Source organism: Sturnus vulgaris, chromosome 1 (genome assembly GCF_052056855.1).
Source record: "Sturnus vulgaris isolate bStuVul1 chromosome 1, bStuVul1.hap1, whole genome shotgun sequence".
NCBI lineage: Eukaryota > Metazoa > Chordata > Aves > Passeriformes > Sturnidae > Sturnus > Sturnus vulgaris.
In genome coordinates, this window is record NC_142243.1 from 118,225,411 (window position 1) to 118,247,823 (window position 22,413).

The window sequence follows — 22,413 nt, forward strand, 5'->3', positions numbered from 1 at the left end:
GTACAAAGTGACTTTAAGATCCCCTCCAACCCAAACCATTCTGTGATTCTATGATTCTGCTCCAGTCGCTACTCCAAAAATGCCTTGCTCACTTATCTTTCCCACTCCCGGTTTTATCAGATTTCGGCTGCTGCATCTTTAATTGCAGACTTTTGTTGAGATGCCCTTTCCCCGCTCCTTTTTTACCCACTCTGAACGCCACCAACACTCCAACAGGCCCCTGCAGAGCGATCGCATCCCCCTGCGCCGCCCTCCCCGGGCCGCCCCCGCAGCCCCTGTGCCGCCCTCCCGGCCGCGGCGGGGCGGGCGCGGGCCGCAGTTCCGGCGGAAGGCGGCGGGACCGGGGCCGGGCCAGGCGTGGGGAGCTTCCCGCAGCCATGGTGCAGGACCCGGGCCCCCGGCTGGTGGCCGAGCTGCTACTGCGGGCGGGGACGGCCGGCGGCATCCTCTGCCTCTGCTCCCGCGCCTTCGTCGAGTGAGTAGCGCCGGGCGCGCCCCGCGCTCCCCGGGGAGCGCCCCGCTGGGGACGGGCGGGAAGGGCCGCGCTGCTGCGGCGAGGGATGCGAGCGGAGCAGGGTTTTGCAGGGCTGTGCACAAAGGCACCCCGATATGTTTATCGTGTTTATCACGGCGGGGTGGGGAAGCAGAAAAGGGTGAGAGGAGCCCCCAGACGTCGATCCCGCTGCCGGAGTGCCCTCCCGCCCCCTTCGCGCTCCCCTTCCAGCCCGTTCCCCAGCGAGAGGAGTCCCGGAACATTTAATTCCGGAGTGTACTGCGTAGTGCAGCGTTTTCTGAACGTCCCTCCTATGGGCTTTCCCGCCAGGCTTTTAATTAAAGTGTTGCCCTTTCCAAATGTTGTTTCTTTTTTTATTTGTTTCGCGTGTCCGGAGTCACAGGGCAGCCCATGTGGGAAGGGACCTGGAAAGGTCACTTGGTCCAGCCTTTCATGGGAGCGGAGCCGAGAAGAGGTTAAGTACCCCATCCAGTGTCATCTTGAAACGTCCAGTGGTGGGGATTTTATTGCATCCCTTGGGAGATTTTTTCCATTGAATGATTACTGTAAAAAAAAAAAAATGTTTCAATGGTGACTTTCTGCGTCTGTGTCTGTCTTTATTTTTACAGAGATCGAAAATTATATAAACTGGGATTAAAAGGATTTTATGTCAAAGATGATAATGACAGTACAGGTAAGGGAATACAATGTACTATGCAATGTGAGGTGTAGTCTTAAAGTGTGTTATGTGTGATTATTTGAGTTGTTCCTATTTCTGTGTTGTTTTTCAATACTTTTGCTATGAGGACAGAAGTGAATAATAACTTAGAACTTACATAGCTTCCAGGTTACCATAATTTTGATGTAGAAGTTTATGTCAAACCAAGTGCAGTGTTTATTCCTGTCCAGATAAACTTTACCACCTCACATAATATTCACCTGGTGCATGGAATAGATTATATCACACATTCCTGATCTGGTCTTAAATCATGATTTTTACTTAATTCAAAATTGATTGCATAATGGAAAGTCTGTGGATCCTAGATATTTGTCTCCTACTGTCCCAGACTAGGACATTAGCTGTTGCTAGTTAATCTGCTGAGCCAGAAGTAGAGAAGAAGCAATAGAATTGATGGGGAAAATTGCGATTCACATATATACAATGAATCATATGAGGAGGACGAGAAAAGTGAGTCTCTCACTTGGCATGCTTGTAATCTAGGAATTACCATGGTGTATACTCTGACAAATTCAATACCACTCCCTTACTCCATCTCCTGAATTCCTCATGTTTGCCTACCTGAATATAATTCTTTTCGTATCACTTTTTATCATTGATGTGTTGGTAGATCCAGCAGCATAATAGTTTGATTTGAAAGGAAGTCTGAGGAGAAATAGAAGCTGATAATTAATAGCACAGATTAGATTGAGGCGGTGTGAGAGGAATGAAAGAAGGAGGTTGTAAACTATGTTTTTGTACGTGTAAGTGATTTGTGGTGAGAATGATCAGTTAAGAATGGAAAGGTCTCATGTTATGTGATAATGTGGCAGTAAATATATCCTGAACCAAACCAAAAACCTTGAATGTTTCAGTATTATCAACTGAGTGAAGAGCTTTTGATTTTGTAATTTCATATACATATGTTTTTGCTTAACAATTTGATAGAAGTGCAAGCTTGCTGGGGAGGGCAGAGTCGGGCAAAGAGAAAATTATGAGGCTCTGTGAGTACTGCTTAGCAGCAGTCAAAACATTGGTGTGCTATCCACATTTTTTCAGCCACATATCCCAAACACAATGCCATAGGGGCTGCTATGGAGAGCATTAACTCCTTTCCAGACAGACCCAGTGCTTTGGCTATTGAAGTTACATTTTTATTTCTCCTGATAGTTATGCAGAAATTGAGCTGTTTATGAGGAAGATAATTAAATGAGAAAGAAAGCATAAGAGGCAGTTCTGCTATTTTTTGTATGCCATGCTGTGGCATTGAGAACCAGATTATATTCATGAATATTACTTGTTAACAGAAGAAGAACAAGCCTCTGAGGAGGAGAACCATTGTCCCAATGTGAAATTAAAGGTGGATACTAATCATGCCCTGGACCTGGAAGAAGTTGAACTAGACTCGGAAGCTGAGCTTATGAAGAGCATGGGATTGCCTCTTCAGTTTGGTGGGCAGTCAGCCCACAGGGACTTTGTGGTAAATCTTTACTTGCTTTATTTGTTCTGTTTGTGTTGTGTTTCCAGACCTAGGGGTGTGCCTCCTCTCAGTTATTTCTGAGATGACAGTTCATGGAAATGTGTCTGAGCTGCCTTTAAGCTTCCTGCATTGCATCCTGCTAACAGTACACAGCACCTTGGTCTGTCCAGGTTGTAAAACCCCCCTGCCATTTGGACTAAACAGGGTCAAGGCTGGGCTTTATGCTTCCATATCTATACTACCCTTGTGGCTAGAGAAATCTGATTTAAAACCACTGTAGTGAAGCTGATGCTGCACATTAGACAATTAGTACACCCCAGTCTGAGCATATATTTTCACACTGTCTGCTTTAACCATTTAGCTTTTGATAGTAATGTAAATAGCGGGTTCTTCAAATCCGCCCTGCAGCTGATAAAGCCAGGCTGTTCCAAAAGGCAGGAGAGAGGCTTTGGTGCTCTGCTTCCCATAGGGAGCATTTGGGCTTTAGAAGGGGCCTGAAGTTTTCACAGATGAGAAAAAGACAGTGCAATATTCACAGTGTCCACTTTATGGAATGCAGACCTCCCTGACAGTGAGATAGTACTTTTGTGCAGGGCACTGCATGGTTCTGACCTGATCAGTCCGTAAACAAATAGGAGAAATTTGTATGTGATTTTAATTGATAGCTTGTAAATAGACCATACAGGCATCCAACTTCAAGCCCAAAGTTTATGTACAAGTTTTGTTGCTATGTACTAATAGGAAAATAAGTTGAATGGGAAAATAATACATTTTCTTACTAGATTACTACTAAACATTGTACTTTGCTCTGTGTGTACTAACATGAGGGATGTGGATGAAAGATCAATGCCAGTTCTTCAGTTTTAACTTCTTTATAGTCCACCTTATGCTTTTGTCAGCGTAACAAAACTAAGGATTGCAGCTGATGGGGCGTACATTCACAGTCCTTTCTCTATGTGAGTTTTGTCATCACAGGAAGCCCCTCTGAAACAAGTGGAGTTGTAATTGATGAAACCACCAAGTTACCTTAGTGTTCCTTTCAGGAACAGGTTTCTGTACTCTGTTCCACCAGATAACTGTAGTAGCCGAGTTTGTTGTAACAAGTGAAATTATTTTATTGTACAAATGAAAGGGCCGCCTGTTTGGGCAGGAGATTGTTGTTTCCTTGTATTTCTGTTAGCCAACTTGGAGATTATTATGGGATGGAAAAGATACTGCTCTCCTCTTTTGGGTCACTCTTCAAGACATACAGAGATTCAGCTTCAGGATTTATAGAGTTTTTGAGAACAAATTTATGGGTTTTTTTGTAAGAATAGCAAGGATTTAACATTCTATGAGGTTGAGCATTGTATTTGCTATCCTGATAAGACACTGAACAGTATTTGCTGCTCAGGCAGATACCAGGTAAAAGTGAGGGTCAGCCACCACAGCCCCATAAAACAGATCCTTGATGTTACCAAGATGCTGTTTTGCTGTTAAGCCCAGCCTTGTCGCCCTTCAGTTCCTGACCACCTTCCCATTAGGATTTTATAGTGTTTCTTGTTGATGGCTTTCCTTCTGAATCTTTGAACTACTAATAACTTTCCACTCAGCAGCTCCACTTCTGTCTGTCATTCTGCTTTTTTGTGTGTGTGTTTCTGCAGACTTTCTTACACCTCTTCCTCACAGCTTCCTTAGAAGTATCAGTTGAGGTTATGTAGCAGGGCCCTATCAGACCCAGAAGCTCCACAGCCTTTTTGGGAGGAAAGCTAACAGCAGGGTTGCACTGAGAGGGAGGGTTCCAATGGAAACAGTAATGTGATTGGAGAGAGGACAAGACTGTATACATGTTGTGGACTTCTACCTTTTCCATTTTCTTTTAGGCTACAGAAAATTATAGAAAGAAAAATAACGTGAAGATTATGAAAAAGAAAAAGAAGAACAAAAAAGAGTTACAGCAAAAACATGAGGATAAAACGGGGCAGGAATGCCAGGACAAAGTTTGTGGTGATTGTATCCAGTCCGTTTCTGGTGAGCTGGCCCTAGCTACAGAGCAATGTGAGATGGGCAGCAAACCTCAGGCTGTAATTGAAGGGAACTGTGAAAATTCAGAAAGCCTTGTAAGTGAGGCTTTACCCAGTGAACTTAAGGAAAGATGGGAGAAGTACTGGGGTGAGTATGGAGAGGGCCTTCTTTGGCAAAGTTGGTTGGAAAAGCACCAGGAGGTCTCATTGTCTGATGCCATCACAGCCTCTGAGCCTTGGAATAGTCCAGATACTAAGGAAGAATGGGAACAGCATTATAGTGAACTGTACTGGTATTATTGGGAACAGTTTCAGTACTGGACAAGTCAAGGATGGACTACTGAGAGCTCACATGGTGACATGGTGGAAGTTAATGGGCTTACACAGGAGCCTGGGCTTTCAGGAGAAATGGACTTGGTTAGCCCAGGACCTGAGCACAGTGAAGTGCTGAGCTTGGAGCTGTCTCCCTCCAGCACCAGAAGTGAGGAAACACTCCCTTCAAGTGCTGAGCCCCACAGTGAAATAATCTCTGGGATTTGTAATTTAAATCTGAATTTGGAGGAAGTGGAGCAGAGCAGTGCTGCTCTAACAGTAGCCCACAAAGATACTGAAGAACAGAGTTCATCTGACAGTGGAAGCCAGCAGGAGCCCTGTGATGGAGGAAGCAGGAAAAGGAGAGCATCTTGTGAAAATAAAGGTGTCAACCAGTCAGGTAATACAAAATCAGATGAAATTGATTATCAGAATTCTCTAGGTGCTTCCATGAAAGAAACAAGGGCATGTCTGTATTATGCTAGTTTTTAAAAGTAAATCAGGTATATTACATACTTGATTCCTTTTTCTTCCCTCTGCTTCTTTGAATGGTTTCTCGTCTCTAACCTGTATATTGAATGTGTTCTTCAGCCAGAAATGGTTTTAACAGAGTATGTACTTTGTGAATCTTCAAATGTACTACAGAAATTGGTGAGAGATCACTGTTAGTGCATATTTACTTACTTACTTTAGTCTTGATATTGCAGCTTAGACTTAAGTCTTGTGCTAATGTCTTTCTAAGAGAGGCAGAAGCAGGTGTGGTCTCAGCTTGATTCCTACAGTAGAGCTGGAATGAGAGAGGTAAAAAGATCTCCTTTCAAAAAAGAAATGAGAAGAGTATTTAAATCTCCTCTTATTAAATTTATGTGAATATCTTTGCATAGCTAATGGATGGAGGCAAAATTTTACACACAAGGAGGAAACTGTTTCAAATTTTGTATCTTGTAGGCATTTTATTTTTCTTGGAGAGATAATTTGAAGTTGGTCCTTCATAAGATTGTTAACACTACAGTGTAGTAGTGGAAGCTTTATTAGTATGTTATCCCTCAAAGAAAGACAAGTAAAGATGTGTGTTTGGCACACTAGCTGTAGATGTAGGGGTACTTCAGGGACAGCAAGATAAGGAATTGATTTATGCAGAAGGAAAATATGATGTATCTTTTTTTAGATGTGCAGGAGTCATGTAGCTTGAATTCAAATGGAAAAAAGCAGTTGCTGCTTCATGACCAAGATGAAGATGAGGGTGAAGAGCCTCCTGAATACAGGCATGTCAAAGTCAAGAGAAGGCAAGTCATGAAATTTACATGAGCTTTTTTCTCCTGCAGTCCAGGTGCCTTCTGATTTATACTAACTATACCTTTGATTGAGGATATGAGTTAAAATGTCAGTATAAAGCCACATAGTCTTCCATCACTGCTTATTGCTTTGCTTCACAACAAGCAGTGGATCTTTCCTCTCTTCCAGTGTTTTATGAAAAGACTGTATGGCCTTGATGACTGTACAAAGTGATGGTACTATTCTTGTGCCACTGAAGTATATGAGGTTGTTAAATTGCATAGGGCAGCTTGCTTATTTAGATCTAATTAATGCAGACAATACCAGAACAGCAGTAAATAATCTGTACAGTTTAACTGCATTGAATGCTGCCAGTAAAGTGCTCAGAGTTATGGCAGTCATAAAATAGACAGTATCTGCCTTGTCACAGTTTTCTTTCTTTCTTCTCTAAAAATATCTAGTCTCAAAGATAGTGAGATGGCTCTTCCTCTCTGATAAATTCGCACACTCAAATGTGAAGGAGTGGGTGGAATTGTTACATGCTAATCACGTAGCTTTGGTTTTGTTCTAGTATTTTGCTTTTGCTGCAGCATTAATAATAGATAATAATGTAGATAACGTGATGGATGATTAAGATAATTTGGAAACAGGGTGAGCAAACACTGTCTTCATCATGTAGGGCTTGCCATTAATTATTTAAGATGTAATTCCGAATAGTTGGAATATTATAGCCCCAGTAGAAGGGCATTTTTTCCCATAGAATTGGGTAAAAAAAACAAACCAACCCAAAAATTCATGCACAAGAATAGAGTGGTGTTATTTACTTGGTTTAGTTTCAGCAGTGCGTGGAGGAACTTACTTGAAGCCCACATTTAAATGTTTTCAATAAACAAGATTTTAAGTGGTATAGCTGTAAAGTGAATGGTTTCGTCACACTAAGTAACTTTGTCATCTTTTTGTTTTTTCCTAGCCATGAGCTGGATGCGGATGAGAGCCCAGTGGAAGATCCTGAGGAAACCTGCTCTGTGTTGGGTTTCAAGTGTGGCACAGGACAAAAGTAATTATTTAGGAGAAACTGTGGGGCTTTTCATAGCAAGTTAACTCTCTTTTTATTGTGGAAATAGACCATTCATGTCAATTTCCTTTTTGTTAAATTTTTGAAGCTGATTCCAAGTAGGTCTCTGGGAGTCATTTATACAACAGAAAGTACTGATGTGATACACCTTAGTGAAACATGTAAGGTACTTTCATTTGTATAAATGTTAAGTGGCTGGTCAGTTCCTCTCAGTTTGGAGTCCTGTGAGCTGAGATCATGATTTTTAACTGTTTCATATCCTTTATACTAGTGAAATGTTGCCCTGCATTTGCTAGAAGGTAAAAGTAGTTGTTTTGGAGGTTCTTGACAGCCACCAAAAAGATCTTTTATTTTGCTAATCAAGATTTCTTTTTTCATTTCCTGTTCTTCAGGGTGGCCTGGGAAATTGCTTTATCTAAAGTTATACAACTATTAGAAAAAAAAATCTAAAACTAATTAGGTTAATGTTCTGGGGTGACTTTGTCATGTTGAATTCAGTCACCCCAGGACAGTTAAACATTTTCAAATAAAATTTTCTAATTTTCGTGAAGGTATGCTGTTCTGCAGCTACACCCAGTGATGTATTTTAAATGGAGCAGTACAAAATACTTAACTCTAAATATTTTTTTTATAGATATTAACATTCATGTTACAGCTTCTAAACTGGAAATTAACCAAGTCCTTATGTATGTATGTGTCTGTCTATCTATCTGTCTATTTTCAGGTATGGTGGAATTCCAGATTTCACCCACCGAAGTGTGCAGTACTTGCAGAAAAAAGCAAAACTCAAGTCCAAATTCTTGGATATGCGTAAACCAAGGAAGAGCAAAAACACACACATCTTCTTTACAGAAGAATCTGAAATGACATGCAAAAAAAGCAAAACTTTGAAGAAGGTATATTTAGTTGTTAATGCTGTTGCAATTCATAGATTTATCTGCTGCTTTAGCTGTTATGGTATTATGAAAATGAAAAAAAATTAATTGCCCAGAGTAGATGGCATTTTTAAATGTCAGTCCACTGCTCCTTTTTTTTTCTTTTTTTTTGGTTTTTTTGTGTTTTGTTTTGTTTTTTCCCCCTCCTCACTGCCTCCCATCAATGTGAAGAGTATTTAGATTAGGATGGCTATGGAAAGGCATTAGTGGACCCTGTCAAGAGGAATGTGAGCTTAAATGGCCAAGTTATGTGAAAGTCATTCCTAATACCTAGGTGCACATAGCTCTAGAGGTGTGTGTAGGTTTCTGTTTTTACTAAAAGTATCTTTTGATTGTAAATTGTATGTGAGGCCAGTTATTAATGGTAGCATTTCAGCAGTAACAGAAAATCTTTGTGTACTTTAGTGTATTTCATGTAACTCCATGTTTTCAGTTATTTTGAAAGGGTTTGCTTATGCATTTATTTTCATCTATAACTTCATGCTTTTTTTTTAAACTCAGAAATTGCTTAGAAGTAGAAACACTTGTTCACTGGAGATTTTACTTAGTTAAGTCTTTCTGAAAATATTAGGGGACAGATTTTATTTCACTTCCTTCTGGGATGCTTGGCACTCCCCAAAACCCAAGTGCAAAGCGCTGTTTTCTGGTGGTGGCCATACATGTTTTATTGAACTCCAGTCACATTGCTCTAATTTCTGATTCATTTATGATTTTGTACCTGGGGCCAATATAGTTTGAGGGCAACTTTAATTATGTGAAGGAAGAAAAAGTTATGAATTTCCTCAGACTTTTAGGTAAGGAACTGCTCCAGGTCTAGAGCCACTCAGAGCAACAGTAATGTAAAAAGGAGCATCTGCATGTGCCTTTGAGGAGTTTGGAGTGGTATCTGTGCGTTGGTTAGGAGCTTGTCCAGCTCTCTGCTGTGCAGCAGAACCCGTTGCCACCTGCACCATTTGGTACATCTTGAAGGTGAGGCAACTAATGTGTGAAGGTAATTTTACCTATTTATGCTAAAAAACTCTTCCCTGAGAGGCAGAGCACATCTCTGAATGCGGATTAGAGGAAGATAGTTGTGAAGTAGCAGACTTGGTCACCTGGGCTGTGGCAAGTGTCACTATTAGATATTACATGAGAATTACTTATTGTATTTATCTGTTGATCTTTTCGTTGGTTGATTGTTTTTTTGTTTCTCTTTTGGAGGTAGCTGACATCTAGTTCCCAAAGAGAAATTGTTTTCAAATATTTTTTAAAGAGGGCATGGTTCTTCAATGTTTTGAGTCTGGATATTTTACTGTTTTCAAAATACACACGGGAGAGAGTGCCTGCAGTGGCAAGTGCTTTTGAACTGTAAGGCTTTTAAGCTGTGCTCTGGATAACAGTTCATCATCTGATCATCTGTGGTATTTGATAATTGCAGGTGGAAATGTTCCTGAAGCAGGTTTGTAAACCTGAGGAGGAGGACACGTCCCAGCCAGCCACCCCTCAGGGTAAAGCAGAGGCAATGTCTGTGAGCAGCAGCGAGTCAGAGGGTCAGGAAGGCGTTGCTGCCACACAGAGTGCGACGCTGGATACCGAAATCCAGGAGCCACCATCCTCCAGTGCAGCCTGCACAGAACCTGGGGGGATTGAGGGGGAGGCACAGGACACTGCAGCGAGTGGCTCCAACGAGCAGGGGACAGGGATGCCCGAGCATGGCAGTGGGCGACAGCTTGTCCCTCTGGATATTCCTGATTATCTCCTGCCAGAGACAGAGGACATCAGCCAAGGTAAATCAGTTTCCTGCAAACTGATGAAATGAATTGGCAGTGGACTTAATACTGCCTTCTCAAGTTATTGTGTTGTGGACTACTATTTATTTTGTTAATTCAATGAGGCTCATTAGGTATAAGGGATAACAAAAGCATTTGAGAGCTGTGCTAGTGGAATTAGCTTATTTCTGGAATGCTAGAATCCCAGGTTTTGTCTTTAATGGTGACAGTATTTCTTTATAGATGAACAGTTATTATTTATCCTCGATATGGTTTAACAGGTTTGCAATTCCTGCCTGTTTTTTTTCTCTGCAAGGTTGAGAGTGATTAAACCTCAGGTAGCTGCACAGATCATCAAGTTTTGGGTTCAAATGCACATTGCTGAGCTCTGAGAAACATGTGTTGTTAAAATTATCTCCTAGGATTTAAAAAAATCAGTATTGTGAACTTTTCTATTTAACACGAAACAAAGGAAAGCGAGATTATTCAGGTTTTTATATATAATTTAATCCTTCCTGCAGTAGTTCGGTTATGTTAGATTCCTACTGTAAAACTTGTCTAGATTAGTTTTTATTCATAACTGATAAAAGGGCATTAAACTGGTCTCTGATCCACTTGTTTGCTTATTACATAAAGTTTATAGTCTCCAGTTAAAGATTAATGCTCTTAAATAATAAGTGAACAGTGACAATTTTTAGGACTGTGACTAATCTTATGAAATACAGGATGCTATTTTTCAATTTAAAGCCTCTAATCTTCATAATCTGGCAAACAATAATGAAAAACATTTAGCAATGTTTTTAAATCATAACACTCACCTACCAGTTACATTCCTAGCCTACAAGAACAGTGACTGTTAACTTTTGCAGTGTCTTCCAGCTGTAGATGAAAAAATTACTGCAAAGAAGAAGGAGACGAAAAGAAGAAGGAGGAATAAAAATGGATTGAAAACTGTACCCCCTGAGATTGCTGCTGATCCGGAGCTCCTCAAGTACTGGGCACAGCGCTACCGGCTCTTTTCTCGGTTTGATGAGGGAATTAAACTAGACAGAGGTATGTTCAGTACTAAGTGTGCTCACTTAGTGGTATATCCAAGGATGTATCCAAATCTGTGGTCCTTCTTGCAGTTTATTACTAATTTTTGTAAAGGAAAAACATTACTGAATGTGTGTTTGCACCCATGGATAAATTCCTTCCCTTTCCCTCCCCACAGCAGGCAGGTGAGTAGAAGTCTTAGGCTTCAGAACTGCTTTTAGTGTGGGACGTCCCTGTCTGCATTAGTCCTTATATTTTCTGAAGATCTTGCTGGACCCGAATAATACTTTGTCAGGACCTGTTCAGAAACTCAATGATATTTTTCTACTTCTATATTTTATAAATAATTTTGTGAGACTTCCAAGTATTCTGATGGATCTAGTTTCATTCTGTTTTGTTCTGACTTGCAGCAGTCACTTGCAAAGCGACTTTTTTCCCTGTTTACTTGCGAACAACTTCAAATCATAAATTTATTGGTAAAAGAGGAATTGGGATTACCAGACATTTTTTGTTGGTTGGGTTTGTAAGCCTTCCATTTCTAATGCTTCCCCTCATAAACTTGCAGATTAATTGGCAGACCATACACTGTGGTGAAGAAAATAAAATACTGGATAAGAGAGAATACATTTCTGGTTTTATTTGCTACAGACCATGATCATGATGTATAAAGTTTTTCATAGCTGTGCATGTGGACTTCTCCTTGATAAACTACAATCCTCAGCACCAAGGTCAACAAAGCATGTACTGAGATCAAGGCGTATCAGTTTGCTTCAGTGAGACTTTGTTTGCTTAGTAAATCTCTGGACTGAGCAGAGTTTATCATCTTCAAAGCCGGTATTTCCTGGTGGAATGCACTAAGCCAAAATTCTTGGGATTAGTGCTAAACCTTCAGTTTTATGTGGGGCTTGGTTGTTTGTTTTTAAATTATGAGGCCTTAAAATGAGAGGTGAAAATACATTTCTTCCTCTTCCTCTGCAGAGGGTTGGTTTTCTGTTACGCCTGAGAAAATAGCTGAGCATATTGCCGTCCGCGTCAGCCAGTCCTTCAACTGCGACATCATAGTGGATGCATTCTGTGGGGTTGGAGGAAATGCTATTCAGTTTGCATTGACCTCAAAAAGAGGTAAGTAGGTGTTGTATTACAGTGCATTAGTTTTGTTCCTTTGGTCTTTTCCCTGACATTATTTGGGTATGTGCTCTGTTTGTTGATTTATTTCCTTTCTTGGTGCTTCTGTAGCAACAGCAGCTGTTTTACTTCATCAGACCCAAAATATGAGCTCTCTGTTATCAAAAAGGACCAATAAATCTGCTTTTATATTTTAAGTCAGAGTTGGATTTGTGTTGTACTAGTCAACGCTATTTTTGTGTGGCATAACATCTGGTCTGTCAGATACTCTCGAGACCACTGGTAAAAGTAGACTTCTGTCAAAGCTGCTGCTTTTCCCAGTTGTTCCTTGAAGTCTGTGTGCTCAAAAACAGGTTCCATGTGAAAAGGTACTTAAAGGACTGAACAGAATCACTTGCAGATTCTGCAGAACCAAGTAAAGTGATGATAATTTCATTAGCTGGCATTAGACTAACATGAAGTTGTAATGAAATGTTGAGAGTATTTCCTGTAAAAACATTTCCTGCTAGATACTCATACCAGTTCATCTAACTCTTCTGACTAATGTTTGAGCTAGACTAATGGTAGTTTCTACTGCATTAAATTTGGTAGGCTATGATCCAATCTATACATCTCACTTGTCTTTTTTATATTTCCTGGCTAAATTTTAATTTCTGTTATTATGTACTTTTCTTGTATCATCTATCTCTCTTGAGTTGTGTTGATTGGGGCTTTTTAAACTCAGTTTTCAGAACTATGTGGCTAGCCACAGATAAATTTTTCCTCTTTAACAAAGGAGAAGAGTAAGTTTCCAATAGATGCCATTGGAGTTGTCAGGCTCCTGCCAAACCTGAGGCAAAGACTTCCTCTCTTAGGCAGGCAGTGCCATGTCGGGTCTGTGAGCCAAGGCGCAGGGTTGTCACAGCAGCAGTGTCTGACTGCCGTGACCTGCGGTGGCTGGGTGGTGTAGGAGAAGAGTTTATAGGGACAGTGCAGAAGGCAATCTTTCCCAGCGAATTACAGCTGTATTGATTGCTGAGAAGTGAAAACAGCCTTGCCTGCCAATGAGGATGGGTGTTATGAAAGAGCGGGCTAGCTAGTTGAGAGTAAGTTGCAGTTGGAGTTTGAGATGCAGAGTCTGCTGCAGTTTGGGCCGGAGTCTGCTGGCTGTGCTGTGAGGAGTTAAGGGGCATGCGGTTGTGCAAGGGACAGACAAGGTAAGAAGATGCCCTGTGAGGGACAGACAGGGCTTGGCAGCCAGGTAAGGGACAGCTTGGGATTAGCCAGTCATGCAGAAGGAAGAAGGAAACTTGCAGAGAGAAGGAGTCAGTGCTGTATGGAGCTGCCTATGAGGAAAGGAGTCAGAACTGGGTGGGGTTGCTTAAGAGAAGTTCATTGATAGAAGGCACGAAAAGTTGTTCATAAAGGACTGATGACGGTGTCAGTCCAGTCTGTCTCGACAACTGCAACAGGGTGGTGTTCCCGGTTCCCATTAATCGCTGTGTTGGGATCTCTCGTGGGCAGTGATCGCCATCGACATCGATCCCGAGAAGCTGCGGCTGGCGCGGCACAACGCCGAGGTGTACGGCGTGGCCGAGCACATCGACTTCCTGTGCGGGGACTTCATGGCGCTGGCGGCCAGCCTGCGCGCCGACGTCGTGTTCCTCAGCCCGCCCTGGGGCGGCCCCGACTACGCCACTGCCGACATCTTCGACATCCAAACCATGATCTGCCCGGATGGATATCCTTTCCCCTTCTGCCTTGTGTGGGGCTCTCTCCTCCCTCTCTTCCCGTGAGGTTTGCGTGCCCAGTTGGCTGACTGTGGATGATACGGGCAGCAGCCGGAGTTGCAGATGCAAAACATTTGTTTAGTCCTCTTCCCCACCTAAACTTAAATATTTTTACCTTCTATTACCAAAAAAGCCAGTGATGAGGTTTTCCTGAAAGCAGAACATCCATCAGTGAATTGAGTAGCTCTCAACTTCAAACATTAATTCAACAGTTTTACCTCCTTTAAATTATTTAGTAAAATACTCCAAAGTAATCAAATAGACATATATAGATAGTAACCAGTTGTGTGAGCTATGACCTTATCATTAATTCCACTTTCTAATTGATTCATTAAGGGAATATCTTATTTAAAATATCTTACTAAAACTGTTCTCAGTCATAGCACCTGCCTTGGGAAATCACAGAAGGGTGCAAACAAAATATTAACTCTTTTAATTAATATATAGAATTTCGTGCTAGCTTATGAACAGCGATACTGAGCACTCATTCATCTGGGAAGGTATTAACATAATAGTTTCATCACATATGAAGTGTGAGGTTTCTTTTGTCACAGAATAATCTTAATTTCCTCCCTTTTTTTGCTAAAATGTAGCTGTATTTTACAGGTAAGAAAATCTTTGCATGCATGTGTGAGAATTTCCACAAAATGAATTAAAAAACAAATATAAACAAAATACACTAGCTACAAACTACATTGAAATTTCTCAAATACTTCTCCGTAATTTAGTTAAATTTTCATAAAAAGTGACTGTTGTGGGGTTTTTTTCTACTTTTAGGGCACTAATGGTGAAGTAGAGTTTCTGCATTTTAGAAGAAAATCCTACTGACACACTCAAAAGACTAACTACAATTTAATTGCATAATAACTGAAACTGAGACATACTTTCAAAATGGATGAATATAAAGAAACTTTTCCTTCCCATTCTTGTTTTTTCCTTTACTGGCTTCTACATTTGAAATTTTCAGGCTCTCCAAGAAGATCACCAACAATATTGTGTATTTTCTGCCTCGGAATGCTGATATTAACCAGGTGTGTTACTGGATGAGGTCTTGGTAGTGAATAAAATGCTCAGCTAACTTAAAAAATAAGTATTATAAGCACATACAGAAGACTTTTGAATCTGTTGAGCTGAATGTGGGGTGTTTGGGGTTTTTAAATTTTACTCTTGTGTTTGCAGTACTTTTGGTATAAATACAAATGGGAGTATAAAATTGTTTCCACGGTTTTGACAATGTTTCTTCTTAAAGCAGCAATATGGGGTTTCTTGTAGAAGTTTCAAAGCCAGTTGCCAGGCACATACATCATTATAAAAATATCAAAACCCAATATATTTTAACCAGCTCTCACTATCTGATAAGTTGGTGAGTCCCAGACTTTCATGGCTGTCAGTTTATGAAGGAGTTGCAGGAAATTACAGCCTGCAGTCACTGCTCTCACTGATGAGGAGATCAGACACAAATGTCATGCCACCAAGGGTGGTACTCTTGATGTCCACACAGGTGTGTGGTTCCACATAGGCTGCTTGCATTGAAGTGATTCGTGATAAACAAAGAATTTGTGGCACTGGTGTGGGGTTTTTTGTATTAGAGATTTTTGGTAGGTTTGTTTTTTTTGTTTTTGTTTTTTTTTTAAGCAGTTACATGACTAACAATTCCCCTGAGTGTCTAGTTTAGTTTCCTCTTTGTATTTTCTATGTTAATTATGTCTTGTAGCTTTTTGCAAAGAAGGGAGCAGTTCTCACCTGCAAGATGCCACAGGACTTCCCAGGATATTTTTCTGCTTTTCCAAAAACTGTGTCTGACTTAGAGTAGGCAGGGCCTCAAGCCATGTGGTGCCTTGTGGAATTGTTAGTGGCAAACAACTGGTTTGAGAAATAGGGTGAAATTCACATGGCCTGAGTATTAGCATGCTGTGCACAGCACCATTGCTTTGGCAGGTGATGATTCAATTCCTTTTTGCATTTCAGGCTGGTGAAATGTCAAAGTGGCTTATGAATCTTTGAACAGGGACCTTAATTTTAGGTAGAGTTTCTCTAATTACAATGTCGTACCACTGCATTTTATCAAATATTTCATTCCCACGATGAAGAGTGACCTTAGAGAGTTTTCTGCTCTACTCATGAGCACTTTTTACTGGAATTCTAAATGGCCAAAGACATCTACATTTCACTTGTGATTCCACAAAAGCATCCAGGAGTACCCCCCACATGCCTGCACCTTTTCCTGCAGAAGAGCTGAGCTCTTCTGGGTCATTGGGCCAGGTGTCCTGGCATCTCTATGTCTTAGTGCAGTTGGCTCTGAATGATGTTGATTACATCCATGGGTTTGGCTTAACACAGATGGCTGCAGAGTTCATGGCTGAGGTCTTCGGTTCAGTTCAGTGTTCCAGACTATGGGCCACTTTCAGGAAGAGAAGTTTCTTTAGAAACAGTGCTAGTATAAGAACAAAAAACCAAAAAAAACCCAAAAGGTTGATGATCTGAGAGGGGGAAAGGGAATGTTAATCAAGCCCACTGTTTAAGGAAGTGTCTTCATCCTGTATGGACAAAGATGTGTCAAACATGACTGTTCCAAACCTGAACTTGGTGAATACTCTGGTCCACAGAAGACTGTTATGGGTTTGATTACCAAAATCTCTGGCTGTATTTAAGAATGAAGTTTCTGACTTTACTGCCACTACATTTCCAGGCCTGTGAATCTCCAGTGAAATTAAAAGAAAAAAAAAAAAAAAAGCCAGGCAGTTAGAAGCAACCTTGCAATAAAAATCCTGATTTAGTGGAAAATCCATATTTTTTATGGAAGATAGCTATTAGATCACTAGATAGCAAAAATAAAATAGGGATCCTGCTGCTGGAGTGAAAGCAGGGTGGTAGCTGACCTTGACCTAGCTGTGTCAGAGGACTTGGTGTTCATTGCCTTATTGGTGGACAAGATATCCAGCCTTGTTCCACATGATTTTATTGCAAAAACAGCACTTACTACTTCTACAGGCGTGGCCACTTCTGTGTGGAGTTGGTCTTATAGAGAGAAATTGTATTCTTTGAATTCCCTTAAAAAATCCAGTTTAGGTCAAAGAGAAGTGAACTTTTGCACTTCTGCCTCGAGAGGGAGCAGCGAACCAGTGTAAGATGGTTGATTCGTTTGCAAGAAATGTGAAAACATTTCCCTGAATTGCATCAAATCTCTTTGTTTACAAACATGTTAGAAAACGTGTGATATATGCAGGTCTGTTTTTAGGTTGAATTAATCTTTAACAATATTCTTTCTGGCTAGGAATAATAATTGTGTGTGCATGTACATGAAAAATATGTATGTTTATTACTGCCTGTTATGTAGTTCACAAATGTAATTTATGAAGTGTTTATCAAGCTGTGCTCTGCCTCATTGGGCAGAGCAAGAAATGTGTTCTCACCTCTGGGAAATGGAGTCTTCCCAGGTAGTCTAATCTCTTTCACAGACTCATTTCTGTACCAGATAATACTTCAACATGTTAATATTTGCAGCAAAGAAGGAGGAACCTGCAATTTGTTGTAGTAGGACCGTCTTGCTAATGGTGGAATCTGTTCTTTTCATCCCATTGTAGAAGTTGTATTCAGTTACTGTTGGTCTTTCTCTGGTGGTCAGAATGTTGTCAGGATGCATGATGGCTCCCCTCAATACACTGGTGACCCTGAAATGTTGATGAACCTGGTCTTTTGTGAGACAGAGAACCACATCAGCATCTTTACCAGCCCAGCCAGATTTGGGAGATGGAGTAATGAGGAATTGGGTGCTGATTATTTGTCCTGCCTTTGCGTGGTTAGCAGCTGAGATACTGGGTTGTGCCTTAGTGATTGTTTAAAACATCACCATTCTCTGAAGACAGGCATACTGTTGTTTGTGGTAGCTATATCTCATTTTGTCAAATTGTGCTGCTGTTGGAGCTTTTGCTGTTCTAAATGCTGGTGTCCCAGACCTGGCTTATATTTCAAATACTGCCAGAATACAGGAGTGGCTTTTTGTTTCTTTTCTAGTGTAGAGTGGTTCTATGAGCCTAGAATTAAGCAAAGTGTTCTGGACCTTGATAGTCCTACAAAGCATACACATTATGCTGGTACTTGTCTTTTTTATTCTTGTCTTTGTTCCCACCTCATCCCCATCAGTCATTTTGAGGAAATTGGGAGTTAGACACCAAGGTCTTGTTCTGTCTGCAGTGCTACTGCCTGGAAGGAAAAACGTTTGCTGTGTTTCTGTTTGGGAAGTTCCAGCTGTTCAAAATGACTGCTCAATGAAGGGAGTGTAAAGATGGGTAAAACCCATTTATTTATTTATTTATTTATTTGATTTCTCTCTTCTAGCTATGATTTTTAAAATGGAGACCTAGCCAAATAAGACTTGCCAAGCAGAGTCATCTTTATTTAGGAGTAAATAGAACAATGAGCAAAGCAGAGAGTGAGAAGCTAGGAAATGAACAGAGGTTGATTTGATAGTATTTTTAAGATGCTTGGGTATTAGGGGAGTTGGCAGGTAAGAGACCGTGGGTTGATGTGTTTTGCAGGCTGATAATTTCTAAGTGAGTGTAATTGCATACACTTCAGCTGTGACTATTACTGTGTTAATAACAACAGCTTTTAAGCAGCCCACTTTAAGCTCATATGTCCTCTGTCCTTGATAAAAGAGACAGCAGTTACCCACAGCATACACCAAGCCAGAGTGATACTTCTGAACTTCAGTCTTCCTAAAGCTCGTAGTGCTTGCATATTGCACTGTAGTTTGCCTATGCAAAGTAAGAAAAAAATAAATAAATGTTTGGCCTGTTAAAGGGCGGCAGCACCACTGTGACGGTGTCACAATTCACGTGCATACCTGAGCATTTTCAAAAATGCTGCCTGAGAGCATTTTATTTTATTATGTTCAGTATAAAGAATACCCTTGCCTTCTTTTTCAAGTGGGTTGAGTTTTGTTCCCCTTAGATTTCAGATTGGGCACAGAGAGAGGGGGATTCTTCATTTTAGTGGAATTCTATAAAATTGATTGATTCACAGTGTCTTGTGTCAATGCTTATCAAGTCAAAAAGCTTGTATTTCTCCTACCTCAGAAAAGTTTCTCGGAGAGGAGAAAAAAAATGACATTTTTTTTTGTCCACAGTTATGTTTGTTGGTGGCTGGAACAGATAGGAAGTTACTAAAAGAGTTTCAGTATGATTAGAAAAATATTTTAAAAACCCCAAGACCAGTAGGAAAACCTTCAAGTTCAAAAGTACACTGGAGAATGTCAGGGAAGTTTGCACCTCAAGTAATTTGTGCTCCTGAAATAGTCTATGTTTGTTTTCTCTTTCATATTTTCATCTTTTCTGCTGTCCCGTTTTCAAACCTGTTGGCTACTTTTTTGATGTGCTGTGGCTGTGGACTCTTTAGTGGTGGTCACTGAACTGAAGGGATGAAAATGAGAGGGATGCAGGGAGGTGCTGACTGAAGCTGCAACCTTCAACTGTGCCAATGGACAGCACCACAGCAAAGGAGGCAGTATCTGTCCATCCAAGTAATGTCAGTTTGGGCTAAAGAATAAGCCTGGGTAAGAAGAGTTACCAGCAGGGAATCATTGTACACAGGAAAGTGCAAAATAAAGAAATTTTGAACTAGTCAAGTTTTTAAAAGAGATTAAGAATTCTTTCTGTATTCACCGTTGTAGTGCACTGCGAAAACAGGAGATGTTTGTCGGTATCTCTAAAAATAGCTGAGCACCTTTGTTTTTCTCAAAGCATGGTTCCTCAATTTGCTGTTATTTTTAGAGGGTGTCCCTCTGCCAGGCCAGCACCCTTCTGAAGCTTGGTGTGTGGCAGCCTTCCCTCACTACACTTGTCAGGCTTGACTGAGCCCTGCCGAGGAAAACTTGGCAACTCCTACGTAATTAAGTTTGCAGCCTCCAGCAATTTACAGCTAAGCATTGTCACAGAGGATTTGTATTTCTCTCCTCTGAATATCAGGTGGGTTAAAGAGCATATGGTACCAGATCTGTCACAGCAAAGCTTATTCCCATGTGTTTATTTAAATTTTTTTCACTTTTGGGTTTATCAAATACCTTTAGTCGTTGTTTGAAATAAATCAGAATTATCCTAGGTTTAACAATTAGAGAAATATATCAGAATTGTCCTGGATGTAACAAGACCAGACACAGCATATGTAAATTTTCAGCTGCCTCTTGGTGGACACCACCCATCAATGTAGGGGCATCTTGTTTTACTTGGTCTTCTAAGAGAAATGTTTAGTAAACACTAGTGTTTAATATCAATGCATTAGTCATACTTCGATATGCTAGTGACACAAACTGTGCCCAGAAAGCAGGAGTGCATAACCCCAAGACACTAATTTCCGTATTTTTATATTAAGTTGACTAATCTAGTTAATATTTTAGAACACTTACGTGACATCAGCTATAAAGTGCAAAGCCTCTTTAATGCTTTTTGGAAGGGACATTCCAGCTTCTGTTTGTAAAAAATTAAAAGTTAACATCTTCCTAGAAAAACTATGGATCATCCCACAATGCTTTGTGGATTTCAAGTAAGAACAGATAAGTTGTAAAATTAACATTCCTGATCACTTGCCAATTTCAGATTCTTGTGCTATTTATAAGTCAGCCAGCCTCTGTTTTTTTACTTAAGTGGCAGGTTCCTCTCTGACAAGAACGCAGAGCGGTTTTTTCTATCACCATAAGTTGAAGGATGAAGAAACTGCTCACACTTTTTTGTCTGCAAAAACAAAAAAATTAAAAGAGAGAAAATCAAAACAGAAAAGTAAATGCTTAATTTAGATAAGGGTAGCAGTTTTGTGGACAAGTGAATAAAGGTTCAAAGTGTAATTTAAATTAATCTGTTCTTTTCTCTTGATAGTAGGCTAGTTTTTTACTTGCAATAAAATAGAGGAAGTTCAGCCTGTTTCTATTTAAACCTGCACGACAGAGTCGAGTCTCAAGGGGCTTTAGAAGGGTTAATAACACAGCCTGAACTTAAAATTTCAGCTGCTAACATCTTGGCTTAAAGATCAGTTAAAAATCTACCGCAGGCTTGTACACCCTGGTAACTTTATGTCTGCCTGGGAAGTTTCCCTGCACGGGCAACTGTAGAAATAATTATCTTGCAGCAGCCTGGGAGAATGGCAGCACGGAGCAGAACTGGGTGTGGAGCATGAACCCCCCCCACAGGACAGGTCCTCAGGGTCCACAATGGAGGGGGAAAAGCAGACAATGTTCAGTTTTGGCTTTTGTCCTTCTGACTGTGTAGCCTCTCCTGATGAGGAATTGATGCCTGTATGCTGTTATCCCTCAGAGGCATCCTACAAGGCAGCCTGAGTGGGAGCAGGAGAGTATTGCATGCTCCAGTCTGAAATGCAAAGTCCCCTGTGAAATGGTGTCTGTCTGTAATCATTAAGCATTAAAGGTGTGCACCAGGCTCAGTCCAACAGAGCATGAATGGTGAAATTCTCACTCCAGTGATCATAAACACAAAGCTGGGCCCCGTGCTGCCTGACAGGCTCCCCCAGCCTGCAGAGGCACTGCTGCTCCAGCCTTGTCCTCAGCGCTGCCTGCTACTCCAATGCATACAACTGCTTTTTCTTTGGTTGCAATAGGAACAACAGTTAACTGTGACCTTTTTTTGTGACTTTCTCTGCATGTTTGGGGCTTGGTTTTGTTTGGGTTGTTCCCCTCCACCCTGCCACTCTTCAGTGAAACCTTTATGCTTCCTGATTCTAATTACTAAAATTGGTTTTACTCCTCACCCACAATTTGGGATGTGACATCTTTAAAGCACAGCTTACAGCTTGCTTTCTGCTACACCTGGGTGTCCCAAATGCCAGGTACCCCGCAAACCAGAGTTTAACATCTCTTGCCTCAGCACAGCATGTCAAGCTCTGAGTATTTCTCTTCGGTTCTGAAATCCTCTTGTTTTCGTGATTTGGGTGAGGAGGGTTTTTCAGTCATAAGCCACAAACTGCTGCTGTGAGTGAAAGGAGACAAAAAGAGTATCAGAGGCATTAGCTGCCAAGGAACGTTTTCCACCAGTATTAATAAAGCAGAGACCTTTTTTTTGTGATTGTGCTTTAGGAAGTTTGAAGTTTTTCTTGTTTTCCTTTGCATTGATTGGTTTACTTTTTGTTCTTTGTTTTTCAGGTGGCTTCCTTAGCAGGCCCAGGAGGGAAAGTTGAAATAGAACAAAATTTTCTCAATAACAAACTGAAGACAATAACAGCTTATTTTGGTGATCTAATAAGGCATGACATCTCCTGAGCTCCATGTGGATTCTTTCAAACCCAGCGTCCCTGACTGCTGCTTTGCTTAAGCTTTTGTACAGCTGGCTGGTCAAAAATGACTTAAAGCCATTTTCTGCTTTAATTTCTGTTTACAGAAATTTGCTCTGTTTATTGCTACTGTCAATAAATGTTTTATAATAATTTTGACAAAACTGTAAA

At 40.7% G+C, this 22,413-nt stretch overlaps 1 protein-coding gene across 1 annotated transcript; it reads left to right on the forward strand.

Moving 5' to 3' along the window:
- The first annotated feature begins 332 nt into the window (after positions 1 to 332).
- Positions 333 to 22,413, forward strand: TGS1 (trimethylguanosine synthase 1). The gene is made up of 13 exons (XM_014881638.2): positions 333 to 475; positions 1,123 to 1,187; positions 2,519 to 2,691; positions 4,554 to 5,406; positions 6,175 to 6,292; positions 7,252 to 7,338; positions 8,081 to 8,252; positions 9,709 to 10,057; positions 10,919 to 11,092; positions 12,053 to 12,196; positions 13,703 to 13,919; positions 14,921 to 14,999; positions 22,115 to 22,413. Exons 1-13 carry the CDS (start codon positions 378 to 380, stop codon positions 22,229 to 22,231), a joined length of 2,646 nt encoding a protein of 881 aa, XP_014737124.2. The 5' UTR covers positions 333 to 377; the 3' UTR covers positions 22,232 to 22,413.

Bases quoted from the DNA above. Each gene is read 5' to 3' on its own strand.
- TGS1 (XM_014881638.2), top strand. From the start codon at position 378: ATGGTGCAGGACCCGGGCCCCCGGCTGGTGGCCGAGCTGCTACTGCGG. The intron at 476-1,122 runs GTGAGTAGCGCC...TTATTTTTACAG, and splicing joins TGCTCCCGCGCCTTCGTCGA to AGATCGAAAATTATATAAAC. The intron at 7,339-8,080 runs GTAATTATTTAG...GTCTATTTTCAG, and splicing joins AAGTGTGGCACAGGACAAAA to GTATGGTGGAATTCCAGATT.